The 11,850-nt window shown below is 41.7% G+C and overlaps 1 protein-coding gene across 1 annotated transcript; it reads right to left on the bottom strand.

Moving 5' to 3' along the window:
* Positions 1 to 8,460: 8,460 nt before the first annotated feature.
* LOC143413668 (tripartite motif-containing protein 16-like) lies at positions 8,461 to 11,829 on the bottom strand. The gene is made up of 2 exons (XM_076876999.1): positions 11,812 to 11,829; positions 8,461 to 9,129 (listed from the first exon to the last, which is right to left on the bottom strand). The coding sequence occupies exons 1-2, from the start codon at positions 11,827 to 11,829 to the stop codon at positions 8,461 to 8,463; spliced, it is 687 nt and encodes a 228-aa protein (XP_076733114.1).
* Positions 11,830 to 11,850: the final 21 nt, after the last annotated feature.

Below are 11,850 nucleotides of genomic sequence, written 5' to 3'. Positions count from 1 at the left end.
TTTCACTTCCTCATAACTGAAATTAGTCTGAGCTCTGATCTAAACAACCAGAATTTCTTTTACAGTGATTCATTCCTCTCACGTCTTCTGCGTCACTGCACGTTGGTTACACCCATGTTCAAAGTGCAGACCTGAAGGGGAGGGAAGAAGGAAATATATGACAGTAGGTGCTGAGTCAGAAAGCAGGAAGAGGAGGAAGGGTCATCAGGCTATGATTAATTCTAGGGAGGAGGAAAAATGTGGGATTAGTACTTCTTATAACAGAGCTCGTTTCTCATTTTTAACTGTTTTAAGTGTGTTTTAAAACCTCTTTTAAATAATCTAAGTCTGCTAAATTAATTCATCTTTTTATTAATTTCAGTGATTCAAATACTGCATATAAAGAGATAAAATACTGAATAACTGAGCTGAGAGAAAATACAGATCATATATTTTTTATATTTTTAGTTACAAAAGAGAAAATTCTAATTGCTCCTAAAAGAAAACTGAACAACAATAACAGAGATTTATAAAGTCTTTTCCTTTGTCCCCTGTTTGTTGTTCAAGTTCCTTGTGACAGTTAGTTCTTATATTAATAAATGTGTGAGAATATAGAGCTCACGCCTTTATTGGTCATAGCAGGAGGTGTTTACATTTTCCTTCTCTGACTTTGTCTCAGTATGTCTAGAGACAATAATCAAGCGCACTTAAAAGAACTTTGCTTCAGTGACCATGCCCTTAGCACACAGTGGATATTAGTAAGGGAGTGGTTGAAGAACATTGCAGCTCTCACGCAGTTTCATATGGTGTGCATTAATGACTCAGTAAGTGTTATTTCATCAGCAGGTTAAGTAGCAAGATACTGTTTGTAACTGTTAAAATTATATGTCTTGTGGAGGTGAACACAGACGACACGAGAGCTCTTGATTAACACTGCTCGTTTATTACTCATCACCACACAACTGAATACTTTCCTCTCCAAAACACAGCAACAACACTTCCAGAAAACTGGGTGTGAGTGGAGCCCTCCAGTGGTCCACCACAGTCTCATCTATAGACTATTCCAAACTTTTCATACTGTGTTGGTAAAATTATTTAGCACTAATTTAATAGCAGCAGCTGTACTGTCTTGTGACAATTACACCCAGCTGTATTAGGAATTAAGTTAAAGGACTGTTCTGCTTTTTAGTTTAACTGTTGCTAGTTTTGCCATATTTGTGCCTTACTATTAGCAAATTTGCGAGCCATATGCTATGAGGCGAATTTATTGTGTACACTGACCCCTTGTGGACATTGTGAAACATTGTTTCTGCTTTCAGAGAACCCCACTTTGTGGGACTTTCAATGTCAACCACACTGACTAAACTAGTACAGAGGGGATCAGTGCAAAAGTCTACAGTCACTGCAGACAATTAAGTGCTCTGATTTTCACAGAATCGACAGTCTGTTCATAACTCTGTTATTTAGTACCACTGAGGTTACTGTACACATTGTAAATAGTTTTCTGTAATTGTTGACAGTTTATTTCTTAAAACATATCTGACTATCAAGCTGAGACTAATTATATCCACTGACATGATCTTAGAGAAAGAATGTGTCTCTAAATGTCACTTAAAGGGATATAATTTGTGGAACTGTGAATATTTTTTTTGTTTCAATGACATATAATTGTAATTGAAGTAAATATTAGTATTCTCCATTCATCACTTATAAGTAAAACACTGATGCTTATATGTTTTAACAATAAATGGGGGCACCAAAATGGAGTTCGATTATATATGATATTATTTATGATATATAAAGCGCCTTGAGGCGACTTTTGTTGTGATTTGGCTCTATATAAATAAAATAGAAGTGAATTGAATTGAATTGATTGGTTTCAGTTAAGGATATTTGCAAGAATTAACTTCTTTTTGCTATCCCCCCAATACTGCTAAAGACCTTCAGAATGACACAAATGATAAGTGTCAGTAAATGTAATTTAGAAAAAGACAAAGCATTCTGTCACATATTTGATTGATTGTGGTTGATGATTCTGTTGCGTTATACATAATATTTTTTGACTAAACAGATTCAAACACCATTACAGATCTCTTGTCAGTGAGACAAGAGATCTAAACCAGAGCAGTGACATAAAGACAAGAAAAATCAAGAAAAATGCCTGTTGGTAAAGAGTTTGTGTACCTTGTGCCTTTAGAAAAGCTTCAGTGTTTCAAGTTATTAATTCTGCCAGTGTCTTAAAATCTAAACAAGAAATTAATACTATTTTTTAATGTTCAGCTGGGTTGAGCTCTGGTGACTGTTATAGCCATCATTGTTAGACTCATCAAATATTCAGCGACCCCACTTCAGTCCAGGCTGTCAAGATCAATATCGAGCAAGATCGAGGAAGTTCTCTTGATGAAAATGTTTAGTTGATGTCAGAGGTCAAAGGAGAATGGCCAGACTACTTTGAACAGTTATAAAGGCAACAATAACCACTCACTACAAATGAAGGTATGCAGGACAGCATCTCTAAACACAAGATGTTTATGCTTGAAGCTGATGAGCTACAACTCACTTGAGCTCACCAAAATTGGACAACAAAAGATTAGAAAACCATTGCCTGGCCTGATGATTTTTAATTTTTGCTTTAGCATTTAAATGGTAGGGTCAGAGTTTTCCCTAAACAACATGAAAGCATGGATCCATCCTGCCTTGTGCCAATGGCTTAGGTTCATGGTGGTGTCATGCTGTAGGGGGAGTTAAAAACCCCCGCTTTGGATTAGTACTGTTAAATACCCCAATTCTTTGATCTTCAGGCTGAAGGAAGAACAACACTCTGTGTTTAATGCTCAATCAACAATCTCTTTAATTAATACAGTTCTCTTTATACCATACAACACTTTGAGCAATACAAACACTGGGACTGGAGAGGTGCACGGGAGGGTGTCCGGCAGATCTCGAAGTGTCTGACAGTTTCACACATTCTTATAACTTCTCCCCTCTCCAAAGTCATAAAAAAACTTTCACATTCACATTATTATATGTGTGAGATGAGGGAGAATATCCTGTGCAGTATGTTCTGTTCTCTTTGTAATCAGAAAAGCAAAGCCATGATTCCATGCAAACAGTATTTCTTTATAAATCAGCAATATAAGGTATCATAAAACAGTGTAATTCATTTGCAATAATAAATCAGCAGTATAGTGTAATACAAATCAGTGTATTAATTTCACAATTTCTAAATCAGAAGTATAATGCAACCTAAAACAGGGTAATGATTCTACAACACAGACATCAACAACCTTTGTCTCTCAAAACTAGGTGCCTGCTGATTCCTCTTTATCTCCTGCCTCCCTATCTCGTGTCCTTGCTGCCCACTTCTTCGCACACTATGCTCTCCTTGCTTTGGCTTACCAACACCTTATCGCACTAACGGCAGCTTAATGTCGCTTTTGCTTCCCACATACACCTCTGACCTATTCTCCCAACTCTGTGGGTGTGCTCTATCTGTGGATGTTTAGCACCTTAACCTATGACCTACTTAAATGAATAATGGATAAAATGTTTTACTATTGTTAATACAACGAAATTCCTAATACTACGATAATCTGTTCTTTCAGTACCAATTGTCATTGGTTTAAATCTGCACGCTAGTGTTTGTGTCTGATTTTATGTAGGTGGTGATATTTCTTTTGATCACTCATAATGATATTTGATGGTAATGACACCAGGAAATCTCCCCAATATAACATGAAGGATTTAAAATAACATTCTATGAATTGACAACAACATAATCGATATTGTGCTACAACGGTTCCAGTTCCGGGTTGCTGCTCGTGCGGTCGACCGGCCAGTCAGCTGAGCAGTTTTGCGTTCTTTTTCTAACTTTAATGCTCTTTTCATTGTTGTATTTCGCTGTTATTAAATTCAGTTCTTTGTATTCTTTTAACGGCAAAGAAAGACACGGCTCAAAGTGGTCAAAGCTCAAAAAATGATCTTTATTTTACATTTCCGGAAATGGAGGCCTGAACACACGAAGACACAAGCTCAGGTCTGAAAGCTTTAGAAGCCAGCATGGTTACATATATATTTCCGCTGCACGCCACACACTAAGTTTCGATCAAAACACTCTGCTTAGTTTCACTTTCTGTCTGCACCTCCTGTGCTCTGCAAAAGCATGCAGTTTCCTGTAAGTACTCTTGGCTCAGACTCTACTCAGAGACGGCCCTTTTAGACTATATTAAAAACAAGTAACAATAAGCACTAAATAAGCACTAACAATATATTTATTTTATGACACGGTCTACTCTGTATATTTGTATTTGTTTCCTTTTCCTCATTTTTGTGATTTTTCAGACTTGTTTTCAACCCTCGACATGACCCCAAGGCTCACCTACACCAGGGACTCCCTCATCCAGCTGCGGACGCAGATGCAGCCCGGCCTCCGGCTTTTCCGCTCCGCTTCCATGGACTGCTTTCCCGAGGAAATACTCCGTGGACACGGAAATCGAAAAACTCACAATAACAAGGTAACCAGGAGGGGAATAAAGAAGAGTGGGGTGAGAGCTAGACTAAAGAGGGAGACACACAAACAACAAGTGCTCCCGTCCCTTATCCTTGCTAATGTGCGGTCTCTCCGCTCCAAGCAGGAAGAGCTGCAAGCCTGTGTCAACCACCTGCATGAGTACAGAACTGCCTCCATTCTGGCATTCACGGAATCGTGGTTAAACAACAACGACGAAGACAGCGCGCTGCACATTGATGATTTTTCACCACCTCTTCATCTGGACAGAGACCGCGAACGCACCGGGAAGCAACATGGTGGCGGCGTGTGTCTGTACGTAAACAACAGCTGGTGCTCTACAGTCACTGTGAGGGAGAAGCTGTACAGTACAGACATCGAGCTTCTGGCTGTTTCCCTGCACCCCTACTACATCCCCAGAGAATTCCCACAGCTTTTCATCATCTTGGTTCACATCCACCCCAGAGCTGATGCAGCTAAAGCCACAGAGTACATCACCAACACTCTGTACAAACTGGAACAATTATCACCTTACTCTCCCAAGTTCATCCTGGGTGATTTCAACCACTGTTCCCCTGACAAGTTGCTTAAAGGATACCAACAGTATGTTTCATGCAGCACACGTCAGGGAAAGACTGGATAAATGCTATGGCTCTGTACCAGATGCATTTAAAGCCCTACCCGACCCCCTCTCAGCTCAGCAGACCACCACACCATCCTGCTGGCCCCTGCTTACACCCCAGTCATCAAGAGGATTAGAAAGGTCACCAAAAACATCAAGCAGTGGACAGAAGAAAGTATCCTCACCCTACAAGGATGTTTTGAAGCCACTGACTGGGACAGCCTTCTTTCTCCCTCTGATGACATTGACGAACAAGTCAACACGGTGACATCATACATCTCCTTCTGTGTTGACAACATTATCCCCTCAAAAACAGTCTCCATGTACCCCAACAACAAACCTTGGATCACCAAGGAACTCAAGGAAATCCTTAATAAAAAAAAAAAAGAAAGAGGATTTTCTTCACCGGCTCTGCACTGGACAAAAAGGAGGTCAACAGGGAGGTGAAGAGGGCCATAAAAACTGCTAAACTGGAGTATAAAAACACAGTTGAAAAAAAATTCACCAAAGGGGACCTCCACTCAGCCTGGCAGGGCCTCAAAACCATGGCCTCTGTGAATACTGCGGCTACCACCACAGAACCATTCAGGTGGAGGGCAGCAACCCCTCCTCCCTCCCTGACTACCTCAACGCTTTCTACACCAGGTTTGAGACGGACAACGTGGCCCAGCTTGAGGAGTACAGATCCTCACTCAAACCTGGCAGCTCTGCACTCACCTTCAGCACTGAGGACATGGTGAGAGCCCTCAGGAGGACCAGGGAGAGGAGCTCACCCGGTGTCATGATCCCCGCATCTCGCCAGCTGACGTCTGTCAGGTGCTATGTTTTGGGTGTTTTGTCCCCTCTCTCCCTTCTGCTCTCTCTTTTTCTCTCACTCTCCCCTGGCCCACGCACCTGGGATGATCAGCATACCTGCAGCTGATTAGGACGATTGGAGTGCTACTTAAGATGGCAGACCGGCTCTACTCGTCGCTGGATCGTTGAGCCATCAGCGTCAGTCACCCTGCAACCTGCAATTTGAACTCGTGAGTACTTCTGAACTTGGAAACTAACCGATTGTCTGTATGTGTGCAGATCTCCCCTGGACCTGTCCCCGTGTAACTGCGAATGAGAGTGAGCACGAGAAGTGGTGGAGAGAAGAGTAGCTTAAGCTTAAGGAAGCTGTGTGGAATTCCCCCCCCCCCCGGACTCCTGCCCCTTTCACTCCTGGACCCCTGTCCCATTCCCCAAACACCTTTGTATATATATTTCACTGTGGGAGATCACTGTAAATAAATTCACTGTTGCCTTACAGAAGTCTGTGGTCTGCACCTGAGTCTGCTTCACTACTCGTGACACCCGGCCCTGACAACATCAGCAGTCGAGTTCTGAGGCACTGTGCAGTGCAACTAGGAAGTGTGTTCTGGACTCTGTTTCAACACTCAATTGACAGTCACACCGTCCCCCAGCTGTGGAAACACGCCACAGTCATCCCCATCCCCAAAAGAAACAACCCAAAGTCTCTGAATGATCTTCATCCTGTGGCCCTCGCCTCCCTGGTGATGAAGGCCATGGAGAAGATCATAAAACAGCACATCTGAGAGCAACTGACCCCCTGATGGACCCACTCCAGTTTGCTTACGGTGCACACAGAGGTGTTGATGATGCCAAAATCTTCATCTTGGACTCCATCCACAAACATCTGGAGCTTCCTGACTCCTCCGCCAGACTTCTGTTTGCTGATTTCTCATCAGCGTTCAACACTCTGCAGCCTCATATCCTGGCCACTAAACTTTCCACCCGATTTCACCTGGATGATCAGCTAATCCTGTGGATATTGGACTTTTTGACCAACAGGACTCAGAAAGTTCGGGACAACAACTCTCTTTCTGGTCTCCATTCTGGCTGCTTCAGTCACCACCACCATCAACGGGAAGCCAGTGGAGGTAGTTGAGGAGTACAAATACCTGGGAACTATCTTTGACAACCTCCTGAAATTCTCTGCCAACACAGAGGAGATTCTCAGGAGGTGCCACCAACAACTATACCTCCTTAGGAAACTCAACTCCTTTGGCGTCAGCACACCCATCAAATGACTTTTTACTATGCCTTCCTTGAAAGCATCATGACCTTGTCCATCACCTGCTGTTTCCACTCCCTCAGCCTTCAGAACAAGAACAGACTGCAGCACACTGCATCAGTGTTCTCTAAAATCATTGGACTGCCCGTCAGAACTCTGGCACAGGTTTTCAGCCAACAGGCCCTCAGACAGGCAGCCAAAATCATCAGTGACCCCTCTCACATTCTTCACCCTGCATTTCAGTGGCTCCTCTCTGAGCGAAGCCTCCGCTGCATTTCTTGCAGGACTGAGAGGAGGAGAGCCACCTTTGTCCCCAAAGCCACCCTGCTTTTTAACTCCAGATGATAACATTTCCCACACCCATAAACTACACTCTTCTTACACTACTGACACTTTATTCACTTTTAGTCACTTACAGTTATTTATTCACCTTCAGTCACTTTAATTTTAAAACTGTATATACTGTATTTTCTGTGTACTCCTATTGCCTGTTCTTATTGTCCTTATATTCAGCGTATGCTGCTCGGTTGTTTGTTAATTGCTCCTTGGGGATAAATAAAGTCTTCTGATTCTGATTAGTAATATTTAAAAAGAATGACTGTAATTTGTAGACTGTTTTGTAGTTTCTAAATTTTCAGCAGTCATGTGATTTCTAAAAGTATACACTGTGAAGCAGATCTCAGTACTAAGCTTTTCTTATCATGATGAGTAGGGATGGGAATTGATAAGAATTTATAGATTCCGAATCCTTTATGATCATTTGGTTCTCACTGGCTTCTCGTTGAGATACATCACTGTCGTTAAGCAGCATAATAAAGAGATTACATTCATGAAATTAACTGCAGGTATTTGTCCTCTTTGTTGTGATCAGTATTGAGGTCATTACTCCAAAAATAAGACTGACAGCTGATCTCTGCGCAGATCAGAGATGTCACAACAATTATAGAGAAAAAAAAAAGAAAGAAAAGAAAATGGAAACAAAAAACAGATTTAAACCCATAACAATATGAAAGAGTTCAGTCATGGTTTCAGAGACGCTGTAGAAGGACAAAATACCTGCTCTGTGATCCAGGTACACTCCTACTCTGGAGGAACGAGGACCTAAAACTGGAGTTTCCAAGTTGTTATGGCAAAATGTGTAATTGTTTATGGAACAATGCCCAAGATTTGTCATTATGACCAAATCCACACACTTTTCCACATGCTGCTCTGCAGAATTTCTTGTAGGCAACTGCTACATAAACTCGCCCTTTCCTCACAACCTCCCAGTAACAACGTCCAGTCAGATGCTCTCTACTCAGGACTGATAACAATGAATCTGTCTGGATGATCAGAATAAGACTGTTGTTCTTCCATTACTGTTGCTTTTCTGTTCCCCTCTGATAATAACAGCTGTTTGTTTGCTGTGTTTGGATCCAGTGTGATTTCACATGAATATTTTAAGAATCCAGCTCTGGTCTTTGGCTCTGGTTGTGGCAGTAAAACATCCACTTCAGTGACTGTCAGTGAGATGTTTGTCCATTCCTCTCTCAGAATGTCCTGTAGTTTATCTCTGACCTCTGACACAGCTGCTGTCACATCCTCAAAGTAGCTCAGAGGACGGATATTGATGCTGGATGAGTCTGTAGACTCACTGAGTGCTGACAGTGAGGGGTAGTTGTGTAGAAACTGGATGTGATCCTCTGTGTGTGAGAGCTGCTTCAGCTCAGCATCTTTCCTCTTCAGCTCAGTGATCTCCTGCTCCAGCTTCTCCTGAAGCTCTTTGACTCGACTCACTTCAGTTTCCTGCTGGGATCTGATCTGCTGCTTCACATCAGAGCTTCTTTTCTGGATGAGATGGATCAGCTCAGTGAAGATCTTCTCACTGTGCTCCACTGTTTGATCAGCAGACTGATTGATGGCCTCCACCTCCTGTTGAAGCAGCTCTGAACATATAACATGTTCCTCTTTGAAGGCAATGGCCTGCAGCAGTAGAAGACAATGCTAGGTGCCATTGCCATCAGCTAAGGATAGTTTTGTGCTGCAGCATTTGAATGATATCTCTGGTATCATCTCACTCTGTTTCTTTTGTGCAATAAAAATAAAGGTTATGTCCATATCCACTCTATTTTCCTCATCTAGCACACAAACTGTAGCAAGTGTGAGTGGAATTGATGAGCAGAATCAACAGGCAAGGAGATTAACAAATCCAAGGAATTTAACTGTTGGGAACCAGTTTGTGACTCCCATCCTTAATGATGACAGATTTCATTTACAGAAAGTAAAACACAAGCAAAGTGAAATCAATCACAAGGTTGAAAAGTATAAATGGTAAAATGGTAAATGGCCTGTATTTATATAGCGCTTTACTAGTCCCTAAGGACCCCAAAGCGCTTTACATATCCAGTCATCCACCCATTCACACACACATTCACACACTGGTGATGGCAGCTACATTGTAGCCACAGCCACCCTGGGGCGCACTGACAGAGGCGAGGCTGCCGGACACTGGCGCCACCGGGCCCTCTGACCACCACCAGTAGGCAACGGGTGAAGTGTCTTGCCCAAGGACACAACGACCAAGACTGTCCGAGCCGGGGCTCGAACCGGCAACCTTCCGATTACAAGGCGAACGCCCAACTCTTGAGCCACGATCGTCCCACGATAAAAGAAAATACAGATTTTTTGTTCAAAGGCCAAACGTTTTAGTGAGTCTGGATGTGTGGGGGAAGTTTTATACAACTCAGTAACTTATACTTATCAAACTCCTAAAATATTCAGAAGCTTTGTACAATTCAGATTTTAAAAGATAGCTCAGTTTAGGATTATGGAAAACCAACATCTCATGTCTGTGGCGTTTGAAAACTAAAGTCAACTGAATACAAATTTTTGTGGGAAGATGATGAAGTGTTTTAATGATTACTACAAACACTACTGATGTTATACATTGTGGATGTAGTGAAAAAAAAGATGAAGAGGGCTGGCATAACTGAAGAGGATGCTAGAAACTGTGTGAGATACTGGAAGATGAGTCACTCTGGCGACCCCTAAAAGGAGCAGTTGAAAGAAAAAAATGATTTAAATCATTTTCTTTTTCTTACTATGTTGTTGTTGTAATTTTGCTCCCAAGAGCTGACATACTGGTTTAATGATGCTGAAATGTTTCCTGCAGTTTCCATCAGTATTTCTGTCAAACACTCTCAGATTTTAATAATATAATGTCAAAACTCTAAAATGAATTTCAGCCAAATCTGTAAAACTAAAACAAATAAAAAGAAACTGAGCAGATTAAAAAATGAAGCAAAGGAAGAAAAATTCCTTCATTACCTTAGCTGATTAACTACATTAGGTAAATTTATTTACATAGCACTTTTCACAGACATGTAATCACAAAGTACTGAACAACAAAATTGATAAATTATAAAAAAAATCAAAAATTAAAAATACAGTAGAAAATTAAAATAGAGGTAAAACAAAACCAGTTACCAGTACTGTGCAAATGTCTTGAGCACCCCTCTTTTCTTTACATTTTACTTTCAAGGAGCCAGAGTTGTAATTTTTGACAGTTGGACAGGTAATCCATTTCTTCCACTTTTCTGGGTATTGGCCACAGCACCTAGTATAGCTGCAGGTATAAGCAGAGATACCCAGAGTACAGAGTTTTCCAGCCATCTCCTCCCAGCTTTTCCTAAGGCAAGGCAAGGCAAGGCAAATTTATTTGTATAGCACAATTCAACAACAAGGTGATAAGGGGACCCCAATGAGTTCCCAAACCAGCTGAGAGATATAATCTCTCCATTGTTTCTCCTGGGGCCACATCCTGCAGTGCCCAGAACACTTCACACTGGATACTTTCTGGTTATATGCAAAAACCACCTTAAACATCTCCTTTTGATATTTGGGGAGTAGGAGCTCTACTCTGAGACGGAAAAACACGTGAAACAGTCCATTCAGAGTCAATGTCCCTAGCTCATCAGAATGCAGTTAAAGCTCTCAGAGTTGAAGATCTTGTGAACTGGAACCTCTACCAGATGCTTTCAGCACATCTACAGTATGGGTATGCAAGGTCGTTCTGGCATCCTTCCCCACCACTTCCTCCAACTCACCACTAGCTAATGATCAACTGACAACTCATAACCTGACAGTTCAGAACATACAGCTGCAGACCTGACTATATGATTACAAAATTGATCAGCAATCTATGGCTCAGGTGCGATGTGCACTCATAGACACACTTGTTTGAAGATGGTGTTGATTATGAATAAAGTAGGACTATCACAGAAGCCCGACAAAGCACTGCTTGGATTTAGACTGGACAGGCTATTCCCTTCAATCACACCCCTGCAGGTTTTACTTCACTTCTTATGTTGAGTGTTGGGGACCCTAAGTAGCCCAGGTACATGCTGAATAGTTCTTGGATAGTATTCGGCATGTAAGCACAGACATCAGCCAGGAAACGTTCGCCAACCCAAAGATGCAGGGGAAAAACTGTTTTGTTCTCTGGTCACCACGTCACAATTTATTTTTTTTAAAAAGTACAATAAAAAAAGGTTCCAATGCGTCATAATAATAAGCCAAATAAAAATTTTGAGAGTTCTGTGCACGTCTCAACCTGAATATGAGGTCACATTTTCCCTTAGTTGTTGCAGTGATTTGGTTTGTCACCAGTGTGGGCTCTATCATCGGCACACTGCCATGTCTGAC

The sequence above is a fragment of the Maylandia zebra genome, linkage group LG18 (assembly GCF_041146795.1).
Source record: "Maylandia zebra isolate NMK-2024a linkage group LG18, Mzebra_GT3a, whole genome shotgun sequence".
Classification (NCBI taxonomy): Eukaryota; Metazoa; Chordata; class Actinopteri; order Cichliformes; family Cichlidae; genus Maylandia; species Maylandia zebra.
This window is presented reverse-complemented; position numbering and strand designations above follow the sequence as displayed.